Consider the following 16,619-nt stretch of genomic DNA (forward strand, 5'->3'; position numbering starts at 1 on the left):
AACTTACCATTATAACCACTCTAATAACACATTTTACTGGAGTTAAATTCACAGTGTTGTAAAACTGTCTGTATCATAAATACAGCATATTTTCATTTTTGAAATTGAAAATTTATACTGTTTTAAATTTCCCTCTTCTTCATAATATAAAATTTAGGCAAAAACAAATCCAACATGAAAATAGTAAGACTGCCATAATGGATAAATTTGAGTCATTTTTAGGAAAATAGTGTTTTGAGACAATAATGGTAAGTGAAAAAAATATATACAAGGTTAAATGTTGCATGCTTTTTCTTAAGTGATAAATCCACAAATAAAAGTCATTAAAAGATCAAAATAAAAGAGAGATAATAGGAAAGAAGGAGATAGTTTTCATTTGTTTATTTTTTTGTAAATGCTATGGAAATCATGATATGAAGAGAGGGACTTGGAAGGAAGGAGAAGGGGAAGTAAAAAGAATTAAGTTGTGTTATGTACACCCAAGAACTCCGCAGGATGAATGTAATCAATACGTACTGTGAAAATAGAATTTCAATTTTAAAAAATCATAAGGAATTAAAGGCATGAAATGATAAAAATAATATGAGCAAAGTTGTAGTATAAACAGTTCTAGATATTGTTTCATTGTTCTTTCCAAAGTACATTCTGAATGCATACTTAAAGGTGAACTGTTATGCTTAGAGCCTCTGAGAGGACAAAAAAATTTCTCTGTATCTCAGGTTACAGAAGAAGGGACTCAAAATACAGATAGCCACAAATACATCATTAAGGCTAGCATAGGCTTTTGGAAAGATTTGATGTATCCAAGCAAAGGAAGCATTTAATCATTATAAGAATACCCAGATTATTGATGAATACAATCACATTTCCCAGTCCAAAATCAGTAGAGCACAAAAGAGAAAAAGATTGCAGAGTAAAAGCCAGCAGGAAATGACAGCCTCTCTAGGAATTAAAACTGAGACATCTGGAAAACAACAACTTAAGGAACAGAAAAAGAAGATATCCAAGAATCAAGAAAGAAGGAAAGCTAGCAGTCACAGGGAAAGTGAAGAAAATGAAGGGAATTGAATGAAGGAGGCTCACAAACACATCATGGCATAACCTCATCCACCATATTCATTAGATCAGGTACAATGTGACTTCTGTCTCTTCCCCAAAGTCATAATGACTATGAAACCTAAAGTACTAAATTGATTCAGGACATGTCAGCAGCCAGGACAGACCGACTAGAGAGAATATCAAAAGAGGGCTCCCAGAGCTGCTTTTGAAAGTGGCAAGAAAGAGGGATAATGGTGTGTAAAGCAAGAAGGAGTATTTTGAGGCAGGTTAATGGCAAAGTGATTTTTATTGCAGTCATTTTTATTGCAATAATTTTTATTTAAATATTCACCATGAGTTTTGATCATATTTTGTGTCATTACTTGTTTTTATTTTCTGATAATCAACCTATGAACTAGAAGCAGATGACTTTATCATAAGGGAAGGTTCTAAACCAGAGTTTGAATTTCAATATTTTCACATCTAATAAATAATTTTTGTGAATTCAGGCCTACTGTCTTCAACATAATTTCTTATGGTAAAATTAAGTAATGACAATTACCATTCTAAATCAGAATAAGTGCACAGTTCAGTGTCATTTATTACATTCACAATACAATGGGACTTTTACCATCATTTCCAGAAATTTTGCTTCTTCACAAACTGTTAATTTTTATTCATTTTAGAACTCCCCATCCATTCTTTTTACATTTTATTAACCTGTTAAAGGGCTCTAAATTTTACCTTAAGAGTAAAATCAAATTTTATATGTAAACACTTCTATGTAACTGTGATGCAATTTATTACTGACTTCTTTGTTAAATTTGTTTACATTCTCCAAGTCTACATGGTTTCTAAAGTGCAAAACTGAAGAGAACATTGACTATATTGGCATCCTGGAGAAAAATTGTTTACAATGATAGACTTTTCCTGACATGTATATGGGATCTTTATTGTATTATGGTAGTTAGATGTACCTAAACATGCAGTCTATTCAGTGTCATTCTAATGATGAAAGATTGCATAAGGGTAATTTAAAAATACATCTGTAAACAAGTATATTCTACTTAGACACTTTAATTTTTCAAAATTACAAACACAATTTATTTGTGCCATTTAATATGTTATAATTTGATAGAGGTAACAAATCACTCACAAGTTACACTACAATACAATTTTAAATATATTTTAATGATAATAAACAGAATCTAATGCTCCTGGTGTAACAATGTCTTCAAGAAGTTATCCTAAATTCTGTGTTTCCCCTTGTTAGGTTTATTTTTTTGTTTTCCTGGTAAAACTTTGTACATGTTACCTGTTAACTTTCTACAAGAACATGATTTCTAAAAGACAATCTATATAGTAGGTCCAGATGATATGGCATCATGTACAGGTCAGATAAAATATGGCACTGACACCTCACACCAATACTACTAATCCTGACCATGATTAATGGAACAAGTAGCTATTCTCTTGGTATACTACATATTTTAAAGTTTCCAATATCCTGAAACTATTATAATAGGAATATGACATACTTCTCCCACTCAAGACTGATGTAACTGACCTTCTGGGTGTTGAAAAAGGTAGGCTTCAAGACCAAATTGAAGAAAGAAGTTACAAGGAGAGCCAGGACTTTGGCCCTTGCCCTAGATGGTCAGTCAAATCCCAAGACATGACAACATCCCTCAGAATAGATTCTGCAACTCTGGTGAGTCACAAAAAGCCTAACAAAAGGGACTGTTGGACCACAGAGAACATTATTTTTGTGTGCATTTTTGCCAAAAAGAGAGTCACTGGAGAGGGGATTGTTACTATGGTTTCAAGGAAAACCATATGGTCAAGCAAGACTATGACCCATCCTGGTAGATGACACAACATAGAACAAAACACTAGAGGATCTAAGATACTGCACGTGGCCCCCAAAATAATTCCTGAAGACCCTTAAAAGACCTTCCTTCACAGCTATGTGTAAATACAGTAAATTTGTTTGATAGTGTCTTACTTTGACTTCGTGTAAACACACAACATCAAAGTATAACTGAAAATGTGGAACAATGGCACTATAAAATGGGATAAAGCTAGGCTACATTTAAAAAGGAGCACCAAACACTGAAACTAGCCACTACTGGCAGTGTCTGGCTGAACTTGTAACATCTTAAGCTACAACCACAAGAAGTTGTTATTCCCAGACACACTGTCTCTCCTGAAAATATGCCCTTCTTCCTGTCATTGTGTTATTTTATGTAGGTTTAAATTAACTCCCAAGTGAAGATTTGGCTTCTTGTATAGGTCTGCCTTGAATTTGAAAATGACAATATAAATATAAATAACTTCCTAAGCTTTATTACTTTTGTGATATAAACTTTCTGATATCCACTCCAGACTATGTTTATATTGCTAGAGGCCAAGCATTATAAAATGTCCTCAGGGATACAAAATAGAGGACAGAGCTCAGGTTCTGAGACTGGTAATAAAATTTTTGATGGTCCAATGCACACACAGAAATATATATATATATATATATATATATATATATATATATTTGCTATATTTTTGCCATTAAAATAAAAGAAAAATTGGTGCCTTATTAAACAAATGGGAAGTATATATACTATGACTCCATCTATTGTACTTGGATAAACCCTTCAAATCATATAGAAATAAAATGCTTTGTCTGAATTCTATAACTTTCATGAAGCACTGTTCACCAATACTCCACTTTAGTTTTTGACAGTTGCTTATTTAACTTGGTTAAAAAATGAGGTTGAAAACTAATTGATTCACTAATGTGCTTCTTTTCCAGGATATTAAAAGATGATGATTCATCAAAAAAGAAAACCCATATCTCTTTGTCTCCTTTAAATCTGTCAGAGTGAGACTTTTGTTCCCTAATTTGGCAAGGGCAGTGCCCCCCAACCTACTCAACCTGAGGCAGTCATAAGAACAGGGAACTTCAGCACCTCCACATTACTGAGCAAGGTGAGATCAAAGACCGGGGATGGTGAAATAAGATAGGATAGAAAAGTAATGATAGATAGAAGGAAGACAAGGAAACTCATAATTTAAAATTGCAATTTTAAGAGTATTGTAACTACAGGACACAAAGTTACCAAAAGTTGTGCATTTCAGTATTCTCTAGCTTTATTTATGCTTATTGTGTTAAGATATATGTCACCAAATGTACTATTTTAACCATGTTTAGGTGCACAGCTTGTTAACATTAACTATAATTTTGTTTTTGCATAGCCATCATTATTATACATCTCCAAAAATTTAACAATCCTAAATGAAGGTAGCACATATGAAGAACCTTAATTCCAACATTTTCCAAGCAGTCATGATTCTGTTATGAAACATAATAAATTGCACACATCAAACTTTGGAAACATTCCCAAGGATTAAGTATTTGTAGCTGACTGTTGAGATTTCTGCTTTACCACTTTTTCCAAATTACATTTCAAATAGAGGTTGAATGTCCTGGGATTAGACTCGCCAATGGTGGAGCCTCTTCAGGGAGCTAAGAATGTCCCTGTCTCTCAGGCTGTAGATGAAGGGATTCAGCAGAGGGGTGACCACAGTGAACATCAGTGAGGCCACCTCAAGCTTCCTTGGAGAATATGACATGGCTGTACCAAGATACGTTCCAAAGGCTGTTCCATAAAATAAGCAAACAACTGACAGGTGAGAACCACAGGTAGAAGAGGCTTTGTACCTCCCCCCAGATGATGGGATTTTCAGGAGAGATGAAATAATCTTAGAATAAGAGAAAACAATCCCTGACATGGGAATAAAGCCAAATATGGTACCAAAAATATACCGGACTATGGTTATGATTAACCTATCATAACATGAAAGGTTAAGAATTTGGGAAGGAAAACAGAAGAAATTAGCAATTTTCACATCTTTGAAACAGGTAAGTTGTAAAACAATTAGGATGTGCAGCTGGAACTCCAGAAGGCCAACAAAGACAGAGAACAAAACTAACAAGACACAGAGGCAAGGATTCATAATTGTTGCATAATGCAGGGGATGGCAGATGGCCACAAACCAGTCATAGGCCATGACTGTCAGAAGCATGTGATCCATACATGCACATAAGATAAAAAAGGACATCTGTGTCAGGCAGCCCACATAGGAGATAACTCTGCTGTGATTTAAGATGCCCACAATCAACTTTGGAACTATAGATGAGGTTAAAGAGATGTCAACAAAAGACAGGTTAGACAGAAAAATGTACATGGGGATGTGGAGGTGGGAGTCAGAGCTGACAGCCAGAAGGATGAGCAGATTCCCAAGCACTGTGACCATGTACATGCACAGGAACAGTCCAAAAAGGATGGGCTGCAGGTCTGGATCCTCTGAGAAGCTCAGGAGATGGAATTCTGAGACTCTTGTTAGATTATGTGCTCCCATAGTGCTTGACAGTTTTTCAAAGAAAAATTAATTGGAAAAAAGAACACACAAGTAGCACACAAAACAATACATTTTAGGAATTCAAATATTGACAAGCAAAGTACTTCTGCAGAGGTCCAAAACCTTCAGCAGAATTGCTCTATGTGACACACTCTACCATCAAGGTGTCACTGTTGAGTGGTTAGTTTTCTATCTCCTCTGTATACTTCTACTTTAAGATACTCTACTGCTCAGTGTAAGCAGGCCAAGGACATATAGTTCATATGTCTTTGATCACAGTGAAATACCACCAACATTCTTTTCTTTACAAAATACTTATAGAGAATTGTTAACACATCCTCATTAAAGCAAATATGATTCTATTGGAAGAAAATTTTTAAAACTTCAACTGTTTACTATTTTATTCTCAGAAAATGGCACAGACTCCTTTGCTTTGGAGTGCCTACAAATTTTATAGAATCTAGGATTGCACTATTTTAAAATTAAATTTAAATTAATTCTTCATAATAAGAACACATTGTGTTAAGCCAATTGCCTCAGAGCGATTTTCATAATTTTGGATTCTTTCTATTTTTGTATTTCACAGATCTAAGAATTCTATTTCTTGAACTTGAATTTGTCAAATTAATTTGTTGAATTTGAGTTCACCTTGTCTTTGGTGAATTCAAATTTGCATATAGCAGGTTTAAATATGTGCAAATAATCTTAGAACATAATGACCACAAGTGTAGCATTAGTGCACAATGCTCTTGTCAATAAGTAAAAATAACAAATGATAAAAAGCATCTTTGACATTTCAAATTTTATACAGGTTTATTAGATAATAAACTATCACTAGCATATTTCCCATGTAAACATCTCTCTACTGACCCTGTATTCTGCAGCAGCTTGGAAATGGTCTTTACTTTGATCATAAAACTTTTTTTTATGTGGGTGAAGTAACAGGAAACAAAGACCCCAGCCCCTTCCTGTGCCTAGCTTTTCCTAGTTCTAACCTACAGATTTTTCTCATCAATCTTTCTTGATACATAAATTGTATTCCTGTTATTTTAGCTGTGTGAAGAAAACTGGGACACATTTTTTGGTCAGGTCACACTGTGATTTAATTGGAAATAACACATTAAACAGATACTACATGAAATAATATAAATACACCTTAAAACTCAGCTGTAATAAAAAAGTTACATTAACATTTATAAACACAATTGTGAATAAGGTAATCCTCTTCATCTGTAAAATGGGGATTAGAATTACCTACCTTATATGGCTACTGTAAGAAAATCTTTTAAAAATCATTTAAATCTCATTGCTGTTTCTTCTAATTTAGTAATATATTTATCTGGGGATATTTAGAAATGCATAGATACTCTAGACTTTGGCAAGTAAATTAAATCAAAATATTTATAATTGAAGATTTCATGTTACTTTCTTAAGCCAGCTTTGAAAACCATTCTCTTAGAATATTGTTGACATTTAGAAAACACCCAATTTATATTATCTTTGATATGAACTTATAAATGTTTAATGATATTTATATCAGCATTAATATTCTTTAGAGAGATGAACAATTACCTAAGAAAGTTGTGTACTTGGTGTCTTTCCATAATTTCACAATCCTGCTTTTTTATCTTTAAAGGAATCTGTTGTCATTAATTTTGGGGGTAGATTTTCCTGTCAGAGTGTCCAGGTCACTGTTGATTTATGAAGCCACAAGCAGTTTTTTAATTAAACTTACTCTGAAATTACCTAAAATGAATGTAAATAAGAAAGCAAACATCTTTGACACCAAAATAGATTAGGTTACAACCACAAGTGATTTTTTAACTAGTGCACAGCATTACTTGAGAGAGAGATCTAATGTAACATGTAAGTTTATTATTATGACAATCTTTTCTAAAATTTTGTGCCTCTTTCCCTGTCCTGAAGTAAAAAGTTGTATATAAGGAAGAAAAGTTCCAAAGGAGTAGGGGAAGTGGTAGGGGAAGGGGAAAGAAAGAAGGGAAAGGAAAAATTATGAGAAAAGATTAAAATGGAAACAAAGTCTATGTAAATAGGGAAGGGTGGAGGGGGTGATGGGAGCACAGGTAATGGGGAAAAACAAGAACCAAGATACATCATGTACAGGTACAAGCACACAATGATAAATGTAAACATATTGTATACCTAAAATGCACCAATAAAAGAATTTAAGCAAAAAAAATAATAAAGCTGGATATAAGATATATTTCTGATTTCCAAAATATAATGCTGGTAAGATTTCACATTTTTTCCAATAAAAATCAGTCACACTTCTTTATTCTTCAGAAATTTCTTCAAAATATCCATGCAGTCTGTCCAGTGATGAGATCTTCATTCTGACACAAAATGAAATTTCATCCTCATATGGGGAATAACATTTTCACTCTGCTCCAGTGGCACAAAGGAGATTGTGCCAAGGGAAGGTGCTGAGGAAATGAACACTAAGTCAAGTATCATTGACCTGCAACAATAGGCAGACTGTGTTTGAAACTCCTCTTCCTTATCCACATAATGTTTGAGAAAAATAAGAGCTTTTATCTCCATATGAGTGACAACTCAAGGAAGTTTGGAAATTATTTACTGATTTTGAGAATTTCTTTTTAAAATAAATAATTACAACTTAAGCAAATAGGAAGTGTATTGATAAATATTGAAATCTGTATTCAAATGGTAATGGTGCCTGGAATGATATAAAGTCCTATACCGCATCTTAGCCTGAGTCATACATTCACCTGCTCCCTACACTTTGTGGCATTTTTAACCCAAAAATATCTCTGCCGTGTTTTTGAATATCAATATAGATGCAATTAAATGGATTGTTGGGCCCATGTGGCTGTGACATGGATACAAACAAGCTATTTTAGCTTGTCCTAAATCTAAGGGCATTTGTGAAAGGAGTGAACATGCAGACAAGAACACACCAAACATGCTCATATCAGGCTGATTAAGGACAATCATTGTGACTTAGGGAAAGGTCGTTTTGGTGATTACAGAAGTTTTTATTTTTTGATTCATCTTCTGTGCCAAACAATGTGTAGGCTCTGGGGAATCAGAAATATATGAAAGTGTATTTTTCCTCTACAAAGATATGCATCTATTTACACAAACACAAAAATATGCCTTGCAACAGAAATAGAAGAAGAACAATTTCAGGTCAAATTACATAATCTGTATGAAGATTGTTTTTATCTCTAATGGCAACAGTGGCTAAGTTTTATTTTGCTCTAATTTTATATACATCAACCCCATAGAGAGCACTTCTTATCTGTATAATCTTCAGGGCATTCCTTTAACTAGAAATCAACACTCACGACAATGCTCTCTCAGAGATATCACAGTCCTGCCATGGACTCAAGTGAAAATAAATGGAGCTCAAAGGATAAAAAGGTAAATTGAAAGGTGCACTAAAAGTTTCACACTTTCCAAACCCACAGAAACATGTAAACAGAGATACAAATGTCTTTACTGAGGTGCGTCTGAGATACGTTTTGCACTCTTTCATTTCCTAGATGGAAATGAAACCAGAGCACGACATCCTCCCTCTCCACTTCAGACTGTGTGAAATCACTGCAATCATGGGAAGGGTATGAGGAGCTGTAAGAACATCCTGCAGTGGTGGCAGGAGAGAAATCTCTGCTGAATGGTCAAGGGAGTGCTCTCGGAGGTCTTTCCCTGTCATCTAGTTCTATCTATGCAGCTGGGAACATTCACTGCTCTGCTCTGCAAGCTTAGAAGAACCCCCGAAAGTAAGAAAAATTGAGTACAGGTTTTGTTTCTGAACTGAAAGAGGAGTTAAATATCTTCTTGTGTTAAGAGGACAACATGCCAGGATTATTTCTCTATGATGACCTTTGTCACTAACAAGATAGTTAAATTCACCTGACTCAACTCTCTACGTATCAGCCCACAGTAATAGCTATTAAACTGATGGACTGTGCCAATTTTACAAGCAATAAAAGTGTATACACTTATACCTTCCATAAAACAATCCCCATGAAATAAAAGAAGCTACACAGAATAAGTACCTTCATGCCTGAAGTATAAAAAGCTCTCACCACAAGTTCATGATGTTATCGTTACTATCCTCCTCTACCGTATTCTTATATCACATTCAGAATCCTTTTGGCATTCTTAGGAATCACTGAAAAAGACACATTTTTTTTCCTGCCATGGGTGAGATATCCTTGGGAAGGGAAAACAGGATGTGTAGAAAAGAAAATTGAAATAATACTGCTTTCCCCGCTAAACCCCAAAACACAAAATTTCCATTTCTTATAACTGATATTTTTCATATTTGTACCATCCCACTGGCCACCCAAACATCCATGTTTGTCCTCATGGTGAGGAAACAATACTGGCAAGGATCCTTCCATATCAATCAGGTCCATGTGCACTTACTGGGTATTGCTATTTCCCTGCTGGGTCATAGTCAAGGAGAGCAACCCAAAGATGCTGCTATGTCTGCTGTCCAATGAGTCCTCAGCCTCTGTCCTCAGGACTTAAATTAATACAAAGTTATGTAGGAGCTTCCTCATGCACACAACCATGGGGCTGGGGCATGAGTATGGAGGTCACTGGATGGAGTCATCAAGGTAAAGAGGTGGAAGCACAAGGTGATTATTGGCTATTGTATGACCTTGGTGACTCAAGGCACAGAGCTTATAATTAGCCAGATCAGTCTGTGCCATCCCAATCTCTAAGGGTTTTCTAGCATTAGTGTAAGGAGAAAAAGGAAAATAAATGTCCACAAGAGATTTGGGGATTGTGATCCCCTCTGCCATGCCTTTGTTGCCCAGTACTCCTTTTGCTATTCTAGGTCTCTTCTAGCTCTAAATGAATTTTACAAGCATTTTCTCTACTTCTGTGAAGTGTGCTATTGGTATTTTGATTGGGATGGCATTAAAGTTATATAGCAATTTTGTGAGTATGGTCATTTTTACTATGTTTGTTCTTCCTACCCAAGAGCAAGGAATATTTCTCCTTTTTCTGGTATCCTCATCTATCTCTTTTTTAAGGGTACTATAATTTTTAATGTAAAGATCTTTAACTTCCTTTGTTAGACTGATTCCTAAGTGTTTCAATTTTTATGCTGTTGTGAAAGGTGTGGTTTACCGAATGTCTCTCTCAGTATGTTTGTTGTTTGTGTACAAGAAGGCTATTGATTATTGAGTGTTGGCTTTGGATCTAGTTACACTACCAAATTTGATTATTAAATCTAGAAGTCTTTTGGTGGGTTTTGGGGGCCTTCTGCGTAGTGTATCAGGCTGTCTGCAAGTAATGATAATTTAACTTCTTTCTTTCCTATCTAAATTCCTGTTATTTTTCTCTTATCTAAATGCTCTGAATAATGCTTCCAGAACTATATTGAATAGGAGTGAAGATAGTGGGCATCATTTACTTGTTCCTGATTATAGAGTGAAAGCTTTTAGTTTTTGACCTCTTAGCATGATAATGGCTGTTGCTTTATTATATGTGACTTTCATCATATGGAGATAAAGACCATCTATTCCAATTTTACATAGGATACTTATCATGAGGGACTCATTAACAGAGTGAAGAGACAACCCACAGAGTCAGAAAACATTTTTGTCAGCCACTTCTCAGACAAAGGACTACTATCTTGAATAAATAAAGAACTGAAAAGAATCAGACCCCCAAATTTAAAGATCCAATCCAAAAATTAACATCTGACATAAATACACACTTCTCAGCTGAAGAAGTACAAATGGAAAATAAATAGAAAAAAAGTGTTCATTGTCACCTCATTCAAGAAATGCAAATAACAAACAAACAAAATCCATGATTCCACTTCACTCCAGAAAGAATGACTATTACCTAGAAATTAAACAGTAACAATTGCTGGAGGGGCTGTGGGGAAAATGGAACTCTTCACTCTTCATGGGAGTGTAGTATGGTGGAACCACTATGGAGCTCAGTGTGGAGATTCCTCAAAAAACTAGGACTCGGAGTTCCATTTGATCAAGCTATTCCCCTGCTTGCTATCATCCTGAAAACATTAAAAACATCATACCACAGTGATGTATGCACACCCCTGTTCTTAGGAGTACAGTTTGTGATAGCTATATCTTGGAAACAGCCCAAAAGCCAATTAACCAATGAATGATTAAAGAAGACTTTTTTTTTTTTGGTACTGGGGATCGAACTCAGGACCTTGCGCTTGCAAGGCAGGCAGCAGAACCACTGAGCTAAATCCCCGGCCCGAAAGAAGACTTGTTTTTAAAACTAAAATAGAGTACTACTCAGCCATAAAGGAGGATAAATTTGTGACATTTATAGGTAAAGGTATGCATGTAGAGACCACAATATTAAGATAATAAATCAGACACACATTTATTAATATCACATTGCTTCTCTGGTGTGAATAACTGAAATTATAAATAAGAACAAAATGTATAAGATATTGTGAAATAGGAAGAAAATGTTCAAATAGGAATGGGAACAAGGGAGAGAGAGAAGGAAAGAAAGGAAATGAAATGAAAAAAACAAGAAAAGAAAGATAAAATGGAAACAATGTTTTTGTAAATGAGAAGTGGAAGAGGAGTTGAAGGGAGAGGAGAGGGATGGGAAAAAATAAGAATCCAGGTATATAATGCACAGGTACAAATTCCTATGATGAGTGGGATCATTATGTATATCTAAATTGTACCAATAAATTTAACTAATGATAAAGAAATTAATAGTAGCTACAAAAGTATAATAAAATTTAAAAATTAGAAAAGTGATCAATTAGACATTGCTGGAAATGCCTTCATTAGTAAAGAAAATTGGCTAATATTGTGATACATCAGGAACATGAAAATTAAAACCTATATGAGATAGAATTTCACACCTATTAGGGCTGTTACCAAAGAAGGAAGACAATTGTTGATGGGGATATGGAGAAAAGAAATCTTTGCATGCTTTGTGCATGAATATGTTAGTACAACCAATATAGATAAGAATATAGAACCAGATGGCCATGTATTATTATATAACCTCCATGCCTTAATGAATGCAGATGATAAATATCCAAATTGGACAATGTTAACCCAATTTTAAGGACTTCTGAAATGTAGTGGAAGTTAATGAAAAATGAGAAAATCAATGTCCATAAAAGCAATGCGGCTGTGCCTCTACTCAGGGGAATCTCAAGTGTTCTTTTCAATTTCTTAATTTTTTTTCTTTTACAAAATATCCTGAGCCTGGCATAGTGGTGAACACCTGTAATTTAAGCATTCAAGAGTGAACAGGCGAATCAACCAAAAATGTTAACCATCTTTCATGTCCCCAACTGAAACTTTTCGGCAGCATGAATAAAATCTAAATTTCTCCAACCCCCAATTAGCCATGATTCTCACATGGATCACAAAAAGAATTTGAAAACATCAGTCTTCTGTGATCATATGAGAAATAAAAGTGTTCACAGGTGAGTGAGGATTAGTCAATTTCATTAAATTTCCAAGAACAATATCCCAAATGGATGCCAAACAACCTGAGATTAGACTCTCCAACGATGGATCCTTTACAGGGTGCTACTAATATCTCTATTTCTCAGGCTGTAGATGAGTGGATTCGGCATGGGGTGGCCACAGTGCACATCAACGAGACCACCACACCCATCATGGGAGAATATGACCCAGATGAAGCAAGTTATACTCCAATACCACTTCCATAAAATAACCAACCAACTGACAGGTGAGAACCGCAGGTTGAGAAGGCTTTGTGCCTCCCACCTGATGATGGTGTTTTTAGAATGGAGGAAACAATTTTACAGTAAGAGAAAAGGATCCCTACCATGCTAAAAAAAGCCTAACACAGTATTGGCCAAATATGTGACAAAGGTTGTTATCAAGGTATCAGAACATGAAAGGTTAAAGTGTTGAATTGGACGGCAGAAGAAATTATCAGATTCCATACCATTGAAGCAAGTAAATTGCAAGGCAGTTACATTTTGCAGCTTGGAGTCCAAAAGGTTCATAAAGATACACACCAAAAGTAGTAAGACACAGAGGCAAGGATTCACAATGACTGCCTAGTGCAGAGGGTGGCAGATGGCTAGAAACTGGTCATAGGCCATCACAGTCAGAAACAGGTAATCCATACATCCAAACAGGAAAACCAAAGACATCTGTGTCAGGCAGCCCACTTAGGAAATAATCCTACTATGAGATAAGATCGCCACAATCATCTGTGGGACAGTGGTGGAGGTGAAACAGATGTCAGCCAAAGACAGGTTGGAGAGGAAGAAGTACATGGGCTGTGGAGGTGGGAGTCAGATGTGACAGCAGGTGAACCTGATGAGCAGGTTCCCAAGCACTGTGACCAGGTACATTGACAGGAACAGCCCAAAGAGGATGGAATGCATGTCTGGATCCACTGAATAATGAGTGAGATTGAATTTGAAGTTTCACATTAGATTATGTTTCCATAGTGCTTGAATGCCTTTTCCAAATATTCACTGCAAAAACAAATGAATAAATAGCACAAAAGACTCTATGTCTGCTACAAATTCAAATATATACAAGCAAAATACACCCACATGATGTCTATAAACCTTAAAACATAGTGATCCATGTGATAAACCTCATTCTCAAGAACTCATTTCATTATTGGATTGTTTGCCATCCACCACTCTCTGGGCACTCTCATCTTATAAACACTGTAGTGGCAAGGTAAGAACATTAAAATGAGAAATCTATGACCCCAGGAAAATATAATAAACTCTTTAAAAATATAATAATACTTGATTATTTTTAAACTATTCTTTTTAAGTCTATGGAAAAATAAAACAAAATTTCATCATGAAATATTTAAAGAATAACTTTAGTTAATACAGGGTGTACCATAGTCTTATAAAAGAAGGGCACAGGTATTCCTCAAAATACAATTCATAGACAAAAGGACTCTCCCTTACAAAAGAAAACAAATAGATAATACCCCCAAATTTCTTTTTAATAAACAGAAACCAGTAGTATAGATGAATATGTACTGCATATGTACTGAAATATTTTTGAAACAATGGAATAGAGAATTTGGAGAATTATTTGAACTTCTCTCTACTTCCTTTTCTTTCTGTTTTTTATTTTGCTCTTTATTTATATAAGTATGTGTTTTTCTTGCTGCTATGTACCAAATATATTTATATTTTTCTATCTGTACATTGAAATCTCTAATAGTTTATCAATAATTATAGATTTTATAATTATATATCAGCGAAGAGAAAATCACATTTGAATAATGATTTTCAGTCAATATTTGTGTTATTTTTGCTTACTTCATGAGAAAAAGAGGAATCAAGGTACACTATGTACACATACAAATTCCCTATGATGAATGTGATCATTATGTATATTTAACTTGTACCTATAAAAATGAAAATAAATACTGTTTAAAAAAATAAGAAGCAGTAAATTCACAATGCAAAATACCCAGTTGAAATTTGGGCAATTGAAATGAATAGACACTACTTGGAAATAGGAAAATTGGATAACAAGAATATATGATTCTACTGAAGAAAAACTAATAAACATTTAAATTAAACTCATTTTTTTCTGAAAAGTAGACAATTTCTCTTTACCTAGGATGTCTATAATCACTGTAATATCTAGGAATTCATGATCTGAATATTCAATTATAGTTAATAGTTCATAATCAAGATTCATGTTATTGAGCCAGTTATATTCCAGGAAGTTTTCAACATTCTCTGGCTTTCTTATTTACATCTTTCAAGAATGTAAGTGCTCACACAGGCTTTGTTATGTACAACTTATTTAATATCTAACTCCTTGCTTTCCTGTAGTGAATGGAAATTTCTATAAAGCCAGTCCTAATATACACACATAATCTTATGTCAAAATAACTATCTATGTGACAGTGCATAATGTACCTGTCAAAGATTGAAATAATAAATTATAAGAAGCACATCTGATATTTTAAATTTTGTACAGGCTTATTTTACTAAAAAAAATCACTAAAATAACTCTTATGTGGGATACCTTTTTGCTTTTTTAAAAATTCTATGTTCCATAATAGCATAAAATTATGCTTCACTGTTTCTGATATTAAATCCTCTTACATCCTTTGGCAAACATTACAAACCAGGAAAGTCCAAAAGCCCAAATGATTTCATGCCTTGCTAATTCTGATTGACAGATTTTTTTCACATCAATTTTTCCTGATATATGATTTTTATTTCTCTTATTTTAGTTACATGAAGTAAATCTGGATACTTTGTATTGTTACCCCCTTATAATTTGGGAAAGTGCAAAAAAGTACATAAAATTTTGTTACACACCTGAAAACTCATGTACAAAAATTATATATAATATAGTGGAAAAAACATCTGTAAGTAAAGTAATTCACCCTCCTCTATACAATGGGAATAACATTCACCAACCTTATAAGGTTGCTGTGGGAAAGTTTTTTAAATATTTAATTTTCATCTCCAGTGATCCACAGATAGATAGGAGATAGATAGATAACTTTTAAATACTCAGACACTCTAGACTCAGACCAATCACTTTAATCAGATTTTGATCTTCTGTTTAATTTCTTATACCAGGTTTTGGAAATACTGTCTTAGAATATTTTCTTGCATTCAAAAAGTGCTTCATCCATATTATCTCTCCAAATAATAACATATAAATATTTATTGACAGTACATAATTAATTTTTGGAGACTGATATTTATCTATGAAATTTGATTTGTTGCCCTGTCTCTATAATTCCATTCTTTTGTTAAGCAATACTCAAAGACATCTGTTCTCATGAATTTTGTGTTTACAGTTTCCTGTCAAGTTATTTAAGTCCGCATTTATTTTGAACTCCACGGTTTTCTTTTAAAATTACCTAAATTTGCCTAAAGATCATATAAATCATATAACTCAAAACTATTGTCCTTGAAAGAAAGTAGGCTACATATACAAAAGGTTTTAAGTCTTCTTTAAGTAATCCACACAATTACCTAGAGATCTTCATTTCAATTTTAAGATTTTTAGTATGATAGTTTTTGAAATACTTGTGCAACTTTTCCTAACATACAAGTGAAAATCTTTAATAAAATATTGGTGGAAGATACTTTTCTGATTTCCAACAAAAAATACATGTAAAATTTTTCAGGTTTCCCAAAGAAGTCTGTCATTATCACT

At 34.1% G+C, this 16,619-nt stretch overlaps 1 protein-coding gene across 1 annotated transcript; it reads right to left on the bottom strand.

The window, feature by feature from the left end:
- Positions 1 to 3,606: 3,606 nt before the first annotated feature.
- On the bottom strand, positions 3,607 to 5,885 carry LOC110346929 (olfactory receptor 7E24-like). Its single transcript, XM_021248967.2, has one exon. It carries the CDS (start codon positions 5,452 to 5,454, stop codon positions 4,525 to 4,527), a length of 930 nt encoding a protein of 309 aa, XP_021104626.2. The 5' UTR covers positions 5,455 to 5,885; the 3' UTR covers positions 3,607 to 4,524.
- Positions 5,886 to 16,619: the final 10,734 nt, after the last annotated feature.

This window comes from Heterocephalus glaber, unplaced genomic scaffold, assembly GCF_053883595.1.
Source record: "Heterocephalus glaber isolate CG9 unplaced genomic scaffold, H.glaber_assembly_v1.0 deba00001321, whole genome shotgun sequence".
Taxonomy (NCBI): domain Eukaryota; kingdom Metazoa; phylum Chordata; class Mammalia; order Rodentia; family Bathyergidae; genus Heterocephalus; species Heterocephalus glaber.